The sequence below is a fragment of the Delphinapterus leucas genome, chromosome 1, assembly GCF_059928025.1.
Source record: "Delphinapterus leucas isolate spDelLeu-1000000601 "Yukka" chromosome 1, BTC_Dleu_Yukka2, whole genome shotgun sequence".
NCBI lineage: Eukaryota > Metazoa > Chordata > Mammalia > Artiodactyla > Monodontidae > Delphinapterus > Delphinapterus leucas.
In genome coordinates, this window is record NC_143129.1 from 81,190,047 (window position 1) to 81,206,015 (window position 15,969).

Here is a 15,969-nt window from a genome sequence, read left to right on the forward strand (position 1 = left end):
GCCCCTGCCTCCTCCTCGGGCAACCTTCCTGGGATCAGCTTCCAGCCTCCGGGGCCCCCTGTGGATCACTCTCCTTCTCCCTACTCCCTCTTCCTCAGCCTCCCCTTCAGTCCATCTACCCTTTCTAAGATTCCTCTTTTCACTCCTGTCTCCTCCTCGAGTCCCATCTCCCAAATCAAGTATCACACATAGAGGCTGGCAGAGGGAATGAAGGAATGCTCAGTATCAGGGGAGGGTGGGGCAAGCCAGAGGATACGGGGCATCCTCTCCAGCCCACGGCTACTGCATAGGAATGAAGATCCTGTTGCCAGATTTTTCCACTTATCTGCTTTGTATGAAACTCCCTGTTTAATTTTATTTTATTTTATTTATTTTTGGCTGCTTTGGGTCTCAGTTGCGGCATGTGGGATCTTTTGTTGTGGCACACAGGCTCCTCTCTAGTTGTGGTGCAAGGGCTTCTCTCTAGTTGCAGCGCACGGGCTTAGTTGCCCCATGGCATGTGGGATCTTTGTTCCCCGACCAGGGACGGAACCCGCGTCTCCCTCATTGGAAGGTGGATTCTTAACCACTGGACCACTAGGGAAGTCCCAACTCCCTGTTTTTAAATGTTGACAACTAACTCAAATATCTATGATTAGACCCAGAGACTAAATCGACCAAAAAACTGGGTTCCCCCAGTCCTTGAAGAAGTTTCCTTCAAACCTTGACAAGAGATGAGGAAAATATTTGTATCCTAGTCTTCTAGGACAGCTAACTACGGGAGGTGGGATAGAGTCTTTAAATTTCCATATTAAATCAGTACGATCTTTCAGAACCTACCAAACACATCATCATCATCATCATTATAATTCCGTCTTTGCATAGTTCTGACCTTTAGAACACACTTTATTCTAGTGCATTAAAATCTGGGACTTTTAGTTGAAAACTGGCAGTTTTAATTCAGTACAAGAAATACCACGCACCCTTGCAGATGCTCACTGAGCACTCCTCCCCACTCCCCCACCCAAAGCTGGCTCTTTTCCAGGCTCGTCATCAGCAAAGCCTCCTCTGCCCCGCTGCCTGCCTCACTCCCAGCCTTGTCTGCTGCCATCACCCGCTCCCTGGGGTTCCCAAAGCACAGAATGCCCTTGCTGAGCTGCTCCCTCCCTGAATGATTTTCTGGCCTCCCCTTCCAAGGCCTCCCCCCACCCCACCCCACGCCTCCCCACCCTGTCCTCACCAGGGACCAGCAGGTGGAGGCTTGCCCGGGCTGCCCTCTGTATGAGATAGAAGAAGGGAGTGGCTGAGGGCTGCGAGTTGGTTTTCTGAGTCCCAGGATCATACCAGAGCTTTCAGAGTCTTGCTGCAGAGCACCTGCCACAAACACTCCACCAACACACGCAGACACTCCACCAGTAGCCTCCAATCAAGGATTAGACCTCCCTTATCTTTCTGGGAATATTACTGAGTTCTCCCCGGAAAAACTCCGGGGGCAACTCTCCAAAGCTTCATATATGCTATACTATTTCATTATGTACTTTTTTGCTCCTTTCATAAATATTTCTTTCTGAACTCAGGCCAGCCCTGCTATGCATTCATGCCCAAGCAGCATCTGCCCCTCCCCAAGTGCTGGGGGTGGGGGTGGGTGACGCTGGACCAGGTAAAGTCCCCAAGCATCTATGGGTGTTGTTATCAAACCAGCCCAGCCTTGCCTATTCATCTGTGGTGGCAGCTTGCTAATGAAAGCCTTGTGACAAAGAGTGAGGCTTCTCTCAGAGGTGGCTGCCCCGACAGCCCCAAGGGGCAGCCGGAAAAGTGCACTCACTCGCCTCGCTGCCGCAGCCCTGCTGATCCGATCCCGGGGCTCAGCCATGATAAGAAGAGGCCTCCGGGTGGCAGCAAGACTTGGCCACCACGGAGCCCTTCCTGGCGGCCCCTACATCCTGCCCACGTTCAGCCCTGCCTCAGCATTCGGATCCTCCATGGACTCCCTGGAGAGTGAGTGCGTGCCCCGTTCAGCCAGATGGGCAGCCCCTCTCCTAGGGGCCGCGGGTGTAGGGAGCACCCCAAATCTCCTCTTCCCAGATTGTGGCCGGGGCAGGTGAGCAGTTTGTTGGGAGCTATTTGATTTGGCAAAGGAAACCAAGTAGCCCAGATCCATAACTAAGACTACCAGGTTACTTTCAACCTGATCTGAATCTTGTGTGGCCACCACTTACTTTCCTCCTATGGCACTCAGACTGTTGCAGCTGAGTTGTGACACCCCCAGACAAAGGACCCTGTGTGTGGCCGACTGCCCATGGGTGCGTTTGGTGCGTGAGCATCCGGCATCACAGAGGACCCCTCCTCATCCCACAGAAGGTACCGCACCACTGTGGGCGCCCAAAACAGGTTTCAAAGTAGGCCCCCTTCCCCGGGCAGGCCCACGGCTATGGACAGAGCTGGAGTAGCCCCTGAAGTGAGGGGGTGATAACAGTGGTCCTCACCTGTGGTCACACCCCCAGGGTAGACAGTGTCTCAGGATGAGCTCTAGTCTGACCATCAGCTCGCACACTCACAAGCTTGGCAACCTTAGCCGTGTTTCTTCAGTTTCCCCATCTGCAAGGTGGGGCTAATACTAGCTGTGCTCAGCCTCAAAGAACAGCTCACAGGCTTTAAAACGGGACAATTTTAATGCGCCACCACAGAGCAGCGTGCCTCTGTCAGCCCCCATGCCTTTCCTTCCCTTCCTTTGCACATTAGTGTCCCCTTCCCTGGTCACCCACAGGAGTCCCCAAGGGTCATCTCCCTCAAGTCAACACTGGCGGAAGGGATTGAGGAGCCCAGGAACCCAGGAGCACACTACCAACAGGTCCCGAAGCCCAAGCAGCAGCCCACCTCCCAGGAAGCTGTCTAGTCTCCCTGATTTTTCCTGCCCAGGTCTCAAGATTCTGTCAGGAGAAGACAGATTTGAAGAATTATGCCCTCCCCAATGCCAGCTGGTGTCCAGACATGCTGAACCTGTACCACGAATTTCTGGAGAAAACTAAGGCCGATGGCTGGATCAGACTGCCCTCCTTCAAGTCCAACAGAAACCACATCCAGGGGCTCAAGCTCCCATTAGTGTTAACAGTTTCCTCAGGTAAGGCCTGGGCGCAGAGGGCCCGTTGGCACACATGCAACCCAGCCCACCAGGGTCAGATCAGCCAGCCCCCTTCCCTGTGGTCAGAGCCGCTTGAAAAGGAAATTCACAAGCTCTGTGCCAGTTCTCAGCCAGAAGTTTTTTCTGCTAACTCCACCCCTCCCGCTGCAGCCCCAGGCAGGTGGATGAGAAAAGCATCCTCTCAGGCCCCTGGCTCCCCTCCTCCCAGGGGAAGAGAGCACACCCTAGCAGCTACCTCTGCTCCCAGCCCAGAGTGCACCCACTGGAGAACTGCTGACTCAGCTCCCTGCCCCGCTGCCTTCTCACCAGGACTGCTTCCCTTGCTCTCAAGCCTTATCCCAAGTCTTCCTCCCCACCCCACAAAGGTCTGAGGACTCCCCCTTGCCCACTGCAGACCTCCGCACACCATCCCTGCTCTGCTAGGCCCAGAGGCTCTCCTGAAACACCCACGGATCCGAGTGATAGAGTTTTCCACTTTGATCTCTCTGTGTGTGCGTGTGTGTGAGCACGCGTGTGTGTTAACTTGTCTCTCTCATTCACATATGTGTTCTTCCAGCCCAGTGATGAATGGGTGGTACATTGGGTTTAGGGAAAAAACAAAGCAGGTGCACCAAAATTTTTTGAAGACTTTGGATTCCATCCAAAAAGGATATAGTTCTTATAGTCGCCTTGAGAAAAATAATCAGAACTTTGGGGGACTCTGCTGCACTTATTTTTCTGTTCAGTATTGTTATTTTGAATTATATGTGAATTAAATGCCGTACACTTTAATTTTCAATGTTTAAGGTCTCTTGCCCCGACCCTACACCTATTCTCAGCCAGGGAACTTCATGAGGGTTTCTTCCTCAAGACTCAGGGCTCCCTGAGGACACGGCTGTGTCCCCACACACCCAGGGCTCCCTGAGGACAGAGCTGTGTCCCCACAGTCCCAGGGCTCCCTGAGGACAGGGCTGTGTCCCCACACACCCAGGGCTCCCTGAGGACAGGGCTGTGTCCCCACAGACACAGGGCTCCCTGAGGACAGGGCTGTGTCCCCACAGACCCAGGGCTCCCTGAGGACAGGGCTGTGTCCCCACAGACACAGGGCTCCCTGAGGACAGGGCTGTGTCCCCCTCAGACCGAGGGCCCTGAGGACAGGTCCGTACCTTGCTCTCCAATTGAAGGTTCCCTGAGAGCAGAGCCTGTATGTCCTCTGGTTCTCTCCTCAACCCTATACCTGAGGCCGGGCTCCATCCATGCTGCTGAACGACTGGCCCTTCATCCTGACTGGGCCCCATGCCCTCACGCACTCTTTTCTTCAGCTGTGTCAATCCCCATCTCTCCCCAGACAAAAGTGACTGTCACATCTTCACCAGGTGTATCAAAACGGAAGGACAAGGCTACGAGTATGTCATCTTTTTCCACCCATCCAAGAAGAAGTCCGTCTGTCTTTTCCAACCAGGCCCCTACCTGGAGGGGCCCCGAGGGTAAGGCCACAGGCAGGCCCAGTGGGGGACATCTTTGGCTGCTTCCTGGGCTTGGCTCAGGAGATGGATTGGGTGCAACCAGGCTCTGGGATCTGTACCTCTCTCTAAGGAGCTGGGTTGGGAGTGGGAAGCTCTGGGCTCCAGTCTCACAGTATCAGACTTGAAAGGATATTCTGTCATCTGGTCCAGTCCCCACTGTGCAGATAAAAAAGAGCCTCCTTATTCAGGTCTGGGAATTTTCCAGTAAGAAGGGGTCTTAGAAGCCACTTTGAGAAGGATGTGTTGGACTTGGAAGAAGACAGGATCTGGAATTAGGAGCCAGGCTCCCAGTCCTGCTCTGTCAGGCTTGCTTGGAGACACCGAGCAAGCAATTTAACCTCTAGCCTTTGGTCTCCTTACCTAAATCTTGGTGCAATAATATCTACCTTCCAGAAGAGCTGATAGATATGATATTATGGGCCTATATGTATGTGCTCGTAAACCATAAAGCACAATATAGCTATCAGGCCATCTATCCAAACTTCACCTTCTATCCATGGGCAAACTGAGGCACACAGAGGTAAGTTATCTTGCCCAAGGTAGCACAGGCAATCAAGGTCAGGACCAGGTCTCTAATCCAGGAGCTGGGACTCCAAGTCCATTGCTTCTCCCACTGTACTCCATTGCCTCCAAACTGGCAATAGACCCAGGAAAGAACTCACACTGGACATAAATACATTCACGAGAGAAACCAGGCTGGCCCTGAGCTTCTTGCCCAAGAATACTGGGTCACCATGTCCACGGGTGTCTGCCTTCTCCACCCTTGTTCCTGCTTTAGACACTCACTGAATGCTATTGTTGGTTTCAGAATTCCTGCAAGGGAGAAGAGGGAGGAGGGGGAAGGAGAAGCTTTAGGGTCCCAAGGCCTGAGAGAGACTCAATTGCAGTTAAACAGAATTCAAAGAGCTTAATAGATGTCAGCACCTCTACAGGCCATGGATTCAGACTGCAGCCCTTTGTCACCTTGGCCATCCTTAAGGTATCTTCCATGGGGACACTGATTTCCACACTAGCGCAGGCAGACACTGGGGGACTAGGTCAGAGCTCTACCCAGGCCATGGGTCCCCTCCGTTCTGAAGAGGAACACCCCCAAGAAGGCAGGGATAGGATGGAGTGTGGCTGATTTTATTTAGGGCCCCATGGAGGTGGGGCCGTGGAGTCAGAGGAGGACCACCCAACACTGAGGCCAGAGGACTGAGGGGGTCCAGAGAAGAAATGAGCGCCAAATTAGAAAAACCCAGTTCAGTCTATCTCCTGGGTAAGGAAAAACCCAGTTCTTCCCTGCTACGTCTGTCTTTCCTGTGAGTCTCCTTTACTCTCATACAGAACACTTCCCTTCCGACACTTCTGGTCACCAAATGCTCGCAGATTTTTCCCCACAACAAGCAATGTCCTGTGATGCCAGCTGGGTGTCCTACAATTTAACTCCATTCTGACACTGTCTACCTAGAGGTAGTGCCAGATCCCACAGGTTAAAGTCTCAGTCCCACAAGACTGCTCCCACCCTTCTTCAGATGCCAATGGCAAGTGTAGGTCCCCAGGTTACCCACAACTTCTGTCTGATTTGGCTACAATTGGTGGTTCCCAGAACCCTCTCCTGTGGTTGGATTAATTTACTAGAACCACTCACAGAACTCAGAGAAACACTTATAGTTACCAGTTTATTAAAGATATGATAAAGGATGAACATCCAGGTGGAAGAAACCCATAAGGTAAGGTCTGGGAGAATCCCAAGCGCAGGAGCTCCAGTCCCTGCGGAGTTGGGGTGCGTCACTCTTCTAGTGTGGATGTGTTCGCCAACCTGGAAGCTCTCTGAGACCCATACTAATTGGAATTATTATGGAGGCTTCAACACATAGGTATGATCAATCATTAACTCCATTTTCAGCCCTTCTCTCTTCTCAAGAGAATTGGGGGAGGGGCGGGGGGCAGGGCTGAAAATTCCAAGCTTCCAATCATGGCTTGGTCTTTCTGGTGACCAGCCCTCAACCAGGAGCCAGCCGGGAGTTGCCTCATTAGAAAAGACACTCTTATCACCCAGGAAATAGAGGTTTTCAGGAGCTCTGTGCCAGGAATCAAGGACAGAGACCAATATATGTATTTTCTATTATCTTGACAAGTACCCACCCAGCCCCTAGGCAGTGAGGCCGGGTAGGCTTCTGGCTGACCAAGAGCTACCCTGAAGCACCTACACACTTGCAGATGGGTCTCCTGCCTGGCCAGTGAGGACAACGAGGGAAGAGCAGGCTTAGGGGTTCTTCGGCAACAACTCTTCCCCTCCTTCAAGCAATATGAGAAGGGAGGTGACTAGAAGCGTACGTGAGGTTTTGTAAACATTACCTCATTTGATCTGATGAGATAGAAATTATTTTTATTCACAATTCACAGTGACAAAACTAAAGCTCAGAAAGGTTTAGCCACTTGCACAAGATCAAACATGTGAACATGGAGGCAAGGAGTCAAACCAGGTGGGTGTGGTTGCATGGCCCCCAGCTGGGTGCCTTTCTATTGTCCCCAGCTTAACCAGCAATGGAGCTTTGGCACGAAGGTCAGCTTACACAAGTGAGAATGAGAGTTTTATGTGCTGTACATAAAGCAAGTGTTGGCAACATCCTGCTGAAGCCGGCTCTCAGCTTTCCACCGGCTGCACTGCTCGAGAGTCTATCTCGTCAGCACTTGATAGGTCCTAGGTTAAGTTCCACGTTTACCCATCTTGGAAATGTGGGCTCAACACTGGCCATAGTGACTAGTGAGGTGAGAGCTGGCCCAAGGTCATGGTTTAGAGACTAAAGCCCAAAAGTTCAGGGCCTTTATCATTCCCTGTAGGAGTGCACCTTTCCAAATTATGGTAGTTGCCGCCAGGAATTAGCTGATGAATCTGAAAAAGGTTTTTCCATTAACTCTAACAACAAAAAAAGTTTTTTCCTGGTGAAATAAAATCATGGTATCAGTGGTTGCTAACACATGCTGCAGCGACATGGAAGACAAGTCAGCTGATTTTGACTGGTTTGATCAGACGGGATCCAGATCTGTTTCCTTTCCATTCCTGGGGAAAGATGGAGGTGGGATTGTTCCAGCCCTGGCCTTGCCCCCTGCCCCCACCACTAGGTTTGCCCACGGAGGGTCACTGGCAGCCATGATAGACGAGACCTTCTCTAAAACTGCTTACCTGGCTGGAGAGGGGCTGTTCACACTAAATCTCAACACCAGGTTCAAAAAGTAAGTACGGATCCTTGGGGTGTTGGCCGTTGAGGGGACAGCCATGCGTGGCAGTTGAGGTGTAGAAGTCCTGCCTGTCACTCTCCTTCCCCAGCCACACGGTCCTCTGGTTCCCGGCCGGAATGCAACCTCTGCTGTCAGACTCTGGTTGCTGGCAGATGGGCCCTGAGCCCAGAACCACTTTAGTCCTTGAGGCAGGGCGGGATGAAGAGAAGGATGGGGGGACAGAGAGGTAAAGGGATGGCGGCCAGGGGTTCATGTGAGGGAGGGGCTAAGCCGCCTCCTCTCCCAGCTTGATCCGTATGGGCTCTCTGGCTGTGCTGAACGTTGGCGTGGAAAAGGTTGAGGACCAGAAGCTTTACATATCCTGCGTTGCCCAGAGCACAGACCAGCAGACCGTTTACGCCAAAGCTTCAGGTAGAGAGAGCCTCAGCCCCAGGCCCTGTCCTGCCACCCCGACACCCAGAACAAACAGAAGGGGAATGTTAAGGATCCAGTCCCAAGCCGGGGTCCAGCTTTTTAGAGTGGGGTTGGGTACTTGCAGGAGACACAGACAAAGTGAGGGAAAACCCAACTAGGTTTTTTTTTTTCTATGTATGAGTGGCCCAACCTGTACCACAGGAGAGGACCCAGGTACTGAGTAACTGGGTGCACATGCTCTGAGCACCCCATCAAGCTCCTACCATCCATGCTCTGGCTCCTGCCACTTGGCTCCCCCTTCTCTGGCAGGTACTTTCCTCCAGCTGCAGCTGGAAGAGGATTCATCTCAATACTACACACTATGCCTTCAGGAGAGCCTACTGCCAACCGCCTTGCCTACTGGGACACACCCCAGAGCAGCAGGGGGTGTCCGGGAAGTAACTGGTGAAGTGAGGGAGAAGGCACTTTCCTTTGCATAAATAAAGTCTCACAGCCCCGTTCGCAGTCCAAGACCCTTCTGCAGTTGGAAATGAAAATCCTTCCAGGGCCTTCCACATACCCACCTTCCCATCCAGCACCAATAGAAGCGATGTACTGAGACCTGCCAGGGACCAGGCACTGGGTGAGGCACCAAGCACACAGCGATGAAAGACAGGGCCCCCGGCCTCGAGATGCACAACTGTGGGCCGGGAGCAGAGTGCCCCATCAGCTCCTCCCACCCCACCGTGGCTCTGGTTATGGGTGCAGTGCAGACACAAAGGGGGGGGGCAGGCAATTTTACTCTAGGAAAGCGATCAAAGAAGGCTTTCTAGAGGAAGCTGTGCTTGAACGGAGTCTCAGAAGTTAAGTGGTATCCACCAGGCAGGCAGGGGACTATTCCAAACAGAGGGACTATTGCGAGCAAAGGCACAAAGGGATGAAAGAGCACAGCGACTTTGGAGAACAGCAAGGTGTTGAGTGGGGCAGGAGTTTAGGGAAAGAGAAGGTGTCAGGGCAGGTGCAGGCCATGGAAGGCTCCTTAAACCCTGCAATGGAGCTTGAACTGTGTCTTGTAGGCAACAGGGAGCCTTTAAAGTGTTTGGGAGTGACATAAAGTTTTGTTTTTTCAAAAGATGACTCTGGTGGCAATAAGAGGTCAGCAAGACTGAAGGTGGGAGCACTGGTTAGGAGACCCTTGCAGGGCTCCAAACTAGAGATAGGAAGGACCTGACATGGTTCAAAGCCATGAAGGTGAGAGATATGGAATATGTTGCAAACAAAAGAGTACAGAACTTTGCCACTAATTGTATGTAGTGGATCTGTGAAGGGGAGCCTTCAAGGATGACTCCAAGTTTCCAGCTTGGTGGTTCCAGGTGGCATCATTGGGAATACAGGGGAGCAGTTTTGAGGTGGGGGAAGATAATGAGCTCAGTTTCACACGAATTGAGCTGGAAGTGCCCATGGAACCCCCATCACATGGTGATCCCCAGTGGTTGAGAGTCCGCCTGCCGATGCAGTGGACACGGGTTCGTGCCCGAGTCTGGGAAGATCCCACATGCCCCAGAGCGGCTGGGCCCGTGAGCCATGGCCACTGAGCCTGCGCGTCCGGAGCCTGTGCTCTGCAACAGGAGAGGCCACAACAGTGAGAGGCCCACGTACCACAAAAAAAAAAACACTAAGGAAGCTAAGAATAGGACAGGATGGACCATCCTTAAGAAGGCGAGGTCAACAGTATCAAATGCTAAATAGAAGGCAAGGCAGATGGGAACTAAAAAGAGGCCTTTGGACTTGGCAGAGAGGAAGGTGGTGGTCTTCTTTGCCAGGAGGTGGGAACAAAATCCAGATTATGGTGGATGAAAAACTGAATGGGAATAACAGAGTGAAGCTAGATGACTCTTTCTAGGAATTTTGTTGTTGTTGTCATTGTTACGTTATTTAAAGAAAGAGATTTGAGTATATTTATAAATTGTTTTGGAAGGAGCCAGTGGAGAGAGGCTGAAACCCTAGGAGAGAGAGAGGTGTCCTCCAACAGAACAGCTATATGGTCTTAGAGATGGATCAAGAGCACAGTGGAGACAGGAGTCACGGGACAGCATCAACATGACTCTGAGACCAAAAGGAAGAAGTGGGGCGTGCAGAGCAGGATGGAAAGTTGCCAGGATCTATGCCAGAGCACCTCGACTTCCTCAGTGAAATAGGAGGCAAGGCCATCAGTGGGGAAAGAGGTCCGGAGGAAGGGGTGCACATTTCTAAGGAGGAAAGGTTTGATGTGAGGGGGAAGAACAATGGACTGGAGGAGGCAATGGCCACCCAGGAGAAGACTGTACCTCCTCTGGGCCTGCAGAGGACAGGGGTGGGAAACTGAGCAGCTTCCACAGGGATAGGCAGGATTCCATCAAGCCCAGTAGGTGGAGGGGATGTCCAGGGAGAGGTCAAAGATTAGAGGAGTTTTACCAAAGAATGAGAGCTCCAAGTGACATGTCATAAAGGATTTTATTATTAGGTATGGTAATGCCAAGTGCTGAGACAGATAAACCTTTACATCTCCATAATCTAACCTGTATCTTAAATAGACTGTACTTTTCACTCACACAAAGTCCAATTTTTGGTGTCTAGCAGTCATTCAGGAACCTGACTGACAAGCATGATTCAACACATGATTTCCAAAGTCATCCTGGGTGTTGACATCCAGTTGCCAGAAGAGAGAATAACAAGGGAGGTTTAGGGGGCCAAACTTCAAAGTGTTTCCTCAGTCACAAGACCGCACCAAACTGCAAGGGAGGTTGGCTGGAAAATATGATGTAACTATATGTCGTAGAAGAAAGAGAAATAGGTTTGGTAAGTAGCTAGCAGCCACTGCCTCAGTTTGAAAGGAGGATAGGCAGAGGAGGGATGGGTCTGTGTCCAAACCCTCATCCTGACAAGTGAAGAATTCAAGTTCAGGCCTCAGCTAAGATTCCAGGACCTGGGACTAGGGCTGGGGATTCAGGGGATCAGAGAGAAGGAAGTTTTTGTGGCATGGAACAGGGTCAGAGAGTTGGACCCAAATTCAGCAGTGGTGGAGAGGTGGGTGGATCAGGTTCTCTTTCTAGTAACTAGACCACACACTTCCTAAGCCATCTGTCTTGAGTAACGAGCAAAAGATTGGTTGACGTGGATTTGAAGGCATTTGATCCATTGCCCTCCAAAAACGGGAGACTTACTAGAGGCCATAACAAGAAATCTTGTGGCAGCCAACTATGCCCTCCCCCATATACTCACATAAAAACTCTTTCTCCTGCGCTTTCACAGTTGCCTTTGATAACCTATTAAGCCCAGAGTCTAAATCAGTGTATACCAAAAACATATTGTCCTTTATTCACAGTCAAAAAGGACCTAATCTTCATTTAAACACTCCCAAGAGAAGAAGGGAAATATATTCTATCCTTCCTATGCAGTCAAGTAAACGAAGGAAACCGAAACAGTGGTACTTGGAAACTCAAGTACAGCTTGCTTCTCTCTTCTCTCATCTGGAAACTGGATGCCAACACCCAGGATGACTTTGGAGGTCATGTGTTGAGGATGGCAGAGGTTGGACGCACACTGTCACTTCTCTACTGGGGCCAGCTTCTAACAGAAACAGGCAAAAGCTGGAAATCTACAGAGGTAGGAGGCTCTCAGGCAAGGCCCCACAGCCGGGCTGGGAGCGTTAGCCTTGACTAGAGAAGGCCAAGCAGGCAGGCAGGGATCTTGGTAAGGGGAATGAGGTCATCAGCTGCTGGATACTTCTCTAGTGTCGAGGGCTTCGACAGATGCCTCTCTTCTCCCAGGAGGCCAAGTATTGCAGCTTTCTAGGCAGAACAAGGGGAGTTTCTGCCTCCACACTTTAAAAACCAATTCCATGTGTAGTGCATTCATTGGAATTACAGCTACCACATAGGCAGATGGGGTGGAATCCAACAGGCCATCCAGGCAAATGTGGCAGGTTATTCTGCTCGAATCAGCTTATTCTGCTTGAAGGATATGTGTTCTCCAAATGTCTGAATCAAGTGCCAAGAGCAACCAAAGAGTGAATAAGGCAATTGTAAGACCAACCAGTTCCAGACGGCAAGGGACATCAATAGTTCATACCAGCTCTTAAAGAAGGGGCCCCTAAGGTCTTCCTGAAACTAAGACCACAGAGTTAGGTCATTTATCACGGGTCCTGGGTGAGGCGCCAGAGCTGCAAGACACAGTATGACACCAACCCTATCACCTGCTAGCACCTACAGTGAGCATTGGTGGCCAAGTCATGTTGCCTGAGGCCACCGCTCAAGGACACAGGACAATTTAGCCGAAAAGCCCAGGGAGTCTTGTAGCAGTTGTCTGCCGACCTGGAGGAACGGTCTGTCCCCTCTGTGTCTCTTCATCTGGCTTGAACCCAGGAAAGCACTCTGTACTGCCCAGTCCTCTAAGTGGCCATCTACAGTGGCACTGACGAGAAAAAGGAGGTCAAGGCCCTGGGTCACCTACATAGTTCTTTTTCCTTTTCTTTTTTTTTTTTTTTAATAAATTTTATTTATTTATTTTTGGCTGCATTAGGTCTTCGTTGCTGCGCGCGGGCTTTCTCTAGTTGCAGCGAGCGGGCGCTACTCTTCGTTTCAGTGCGCGGGCTTCTCCCTGCGGTGGCTTCTCTTGTTTGGGAGCACGGGCTCTAGGCGCGTGGGCTTCAGTAGTTGTGGCACGCGGGCTCAGTAGTTGTGACGGTCGGGCTTAGTTGCTCTGCGGCATGTGGGATCTTCCCAGACCAAGGCTCAAACCCATGTCCCCTGCATTGGCAGGCAGATTCTTAAACCACTGCGCCACCAGGGAAGCCCTCTCACTACATAGTTCTTGAGTGGCAGCAATGGTGCTGGAAGAGGTGAGGAGGCCACACCCTGGGTCCTCATTCAAGGGAGAAGCTCTGCTCAATTATGAAGACCCCTGAGGTACAAGAAAGAACCATGCTCTTTAAGATAGAAGATCTGGGTTCTAGTCTCAACTCTGCTACTGTTTGGCCATTATTTCTCTTTGGGTCTGTTTCCTGCTCTATAAAAATGAAAGAGTAGATGAGGTGATCTCCAAGTTCCTGGTCTGATGTCTTATTGTTTGGCTACCCAGTGTGTCAGTCATTTGCTTGATTGCTCTCAGATCCCCACCCTTCCCCTACTCTGCCTTAGACTGCAGAGGGCTAGTGCCTGCAATATACATTTCCCAGTCTCCTTTGTCATCTGGCTTTGGAAGGCTCTGGTGGAAGACTGGAAGGTGGGAAGTAAGGAGACGTAAGGGTATTTCTCCCCTTCTCTGTTTTGGGAGGCAACTCAAGTAGTGGCTGTGTCTCCATGGTTACAGATCCTGCTAGACAGCCCTCATCTTCCTATTTGCCTTTTTTGTTCTTCCACCACCTTGGTAACAAATTCCCTGTGTCAAACTCCCTCTGTTGAACCATCTAGCAACTGCTGTTTTCCTCACCAGACCCCAACTAACACAGCCAGGTTGTGGATTATCTGCGGTCAGTTTTCAATCCCACTGCTGTACACCCTTGTGTGCATCCTTAATTTAATATCCACCAAGAGAAGGAAAGGGAAGGCAAGAGAAAGGAGGAAAATGAACTGTCAAAGATTGAGCATAACCCTGGCTAAATCCAAATCTCTGCCCATTTTCCCCCAGCGCACTGCACAGCTGAACACAGCTGGAGAAAACCCACACAACCTTGCTGTCCGGTCTCACTTTAAAGCCTAGATCGTTATCCTAAAGTGGGCCCGTAATACTGCCCTGCAGTCCTCCTGCAGTTTCCTAGATCATTCACTCTCCTGCTTTCCTAGGCGACTGTTTCTTTCCTAGTCCTCTCTACTCAAATGAGCACCACCTCCTCCCCCATCATCACTCTTAGCTAAAGACCTTGCTTCCTGTTTCACTGAGAAATCAGAAGCGTTCGGAAAGAGCAAGCTCCTACTACCACCCCTCTCCACCTACTACCTCTACCAATTTATTCTACTTCCCCTCCAGTAACTGTGGGTGAACTGTTCACACAGCAGGCAGGGGACCACCCTCAGCTGTGTTTCTTATGCATGACACCTATTTCTTCTAGTCTACTTGGCAATATTGCTCCAAATATTCTCCTTTCTCTCTTCTGCATTATCAGTTTTCCTTTTCTCTTTGATTTTTCCCATCAGCAAACATACCATATTTCTGTCATTTAAATTTTTTTCTCTTGATTCTACTCCCTCTCTGGCCACTGCCCCACTACTCCCTACTCTTTTAGCGAACTCTTCCAGAGAGTTGTCTTTGCTCTCTTCCTTCTATTCTTTCTCAAGCCCACTCCAATCAGGCTTTTGCCTTCACCACTCCATTGAAACTGGTCTTGGCAAAGTCACTAATGACTCTGCAGGGCTAAATCTAATGGTCAACTCTCAGTGCTTATTTTATCGGACCTTCCCACAGCATCTGGCACAGCTGGTTCCTCCTCCTCTCCCACTCTAACTGTTGGGCACTCAGGACTCGGTCTTTGGATCCTTTTTCTTTTCTACCTTCAGTTCATCAAATCTTGTGACTTTAAATTCCATCTACATTTCTCTTGGTGCCCACATTTATACTTCCAGTCTGGGCCTCTCCTCTGAGCTCCGGATTCATATATCCAACTGCTTACTCAACATCTCCATTTAGATGTCTAACAGACATCTCCTCGTTTAATAGATCTAAAACTGAGCCCCTGATATTTCCCCCTCTCAGTAAATGGCAACTCCATTCTTCCAGTTGTTTAGGCCAAGAACCTTGGATAATTCTTTCTCTTAAATGGGGATGGATCCATCAGGGAATCCTACTGACTCTATCTACAGAATATATCCAGAAACTGACTACCACAACACAGATCCATGCCCCAATCATCTTGTGCCAAGATTATTTCAATATTCTCCTATCTGAGTTCCCTACTTACGGCCTTACCCCTTTTATTCTATTCTCGGCGCAGCCACCAGAGCAACCCTTTTAATGCATAAGTCAAGTCATATCACTCCTCAGCTCGCCACAAGAAGAAGCTAAAATTGTTACAAATGCTACAAGCCCCCAAAGAGTCTGGCCCCGCTCTCTCTGACCTCACTTCCCCATCACTCCTTCTGTTCCAGCTACACTGGCCTCTTCGCCTCCTTGAACACTCCAGGCATACTTCTGCCTCAGGGCCTTTGCATTTCCATTGCTTCTGCCTAGAATGCTTTTCCCTCAGATAGCCTTCCTCCTTCCTTCATACCGCTATTGAAATGTTACATTCTCAAGGTGGCCATCTTTGACCACACTATTTAAAATTCCGTGCTCTCCTGACACCCTCTATGATCCTCCCCTAATTTAATTTTTTCCCCAACAGTGATTTCCATCTAATAAACTGTATTTTTTACTCAGTTATTTTTGTCTGTGGTCTTCCTTCCCCGACTAAAGTATCTAGCCAAAAGATTTCTCTGTTTTCTCACTGCTATATCCCCAGAGCGCAGTATACAGTGCCTGGCACATAGTAGGTAGTCAATAACTATGGATGAATGAATGAATGAATGAAGCCACAGAATCAAACTTCCTTAAATCCTACCCTTCCTCTGGACTGCTTATCATAGAAGACAAAAATGTCCTTATTGCCAAGTCAGATTGAAGTGGGGTTTCTCTTTTCAGGTACTTTTAGCAGAAGTCAGCCTAACTGATGTGCGTGTGTGATCTTATTTAATCTTCATGCCAACTCTGAGA

General features: G+C 50.2%; 1 protein-coding gene and 1 long non-coding RNA gene across 2 annotated transcripts in view; one reads left to right on the forward strand and one right to left on the reverse strand.

Annotated features, from left to right (window-relative positions):
- The window catches only part of LOC149750634 (uncharacterized), a 100,028-nt gene that overhangs the window by 38,202 nt on the left and 45,857 nt on the right, over positions 1-15,969 (reverse strand). The window lies entirely within an intron of this gene.
- THEM5 (thioesterase superfamily member 5) lies at positions 1,430-8,697 on the forward strand. Its single transcript, XM_089915538.1, has 5 exons — positions 1,430-1,981; positions 2,907-3,100; positions 4,449-4,587; positions 7,735-7,845; positions 8,138-8,697. Exons 1-5 carry the CDS (start codon positions 1,851-1,853, stop codon positions 8,421-8,423), a joined length of 861 nt encoding a protein of 286 aa, XP_089771664.1. The 5' UTR covers positions 1,430-1,850; the 3' UTR covers positions 8,424-8,697.

What these genes read in the sequence shown, in the direction of transcription:
- THEM5 (XM_089915538.1), top strand. Translation starts at nt 1,851, where the DNA reads ATGATAAGAAGAGGCCTCCGGGTGGCAGCAAGACTTGGCCACCACGGA. An exon ending in ATGGACTCCCTGGAGAGTGA is followed by an intron (nt 1,982 to 2,906) that starts GTGCGTGCCCCG and finishes CCAGGTCTCAAG; the next exon opens with ATTCTGTCAGGAGAAGACAG. An exon ending in TACCTGGAGGGGCCCCGAGG is followed by an intron (nt 4,588 to 7,734) that starts GTAAGGCCACAG and finishes CCCCACCACTAG; the next exon opens with GTTTGCCCACGGAGGGTCAC.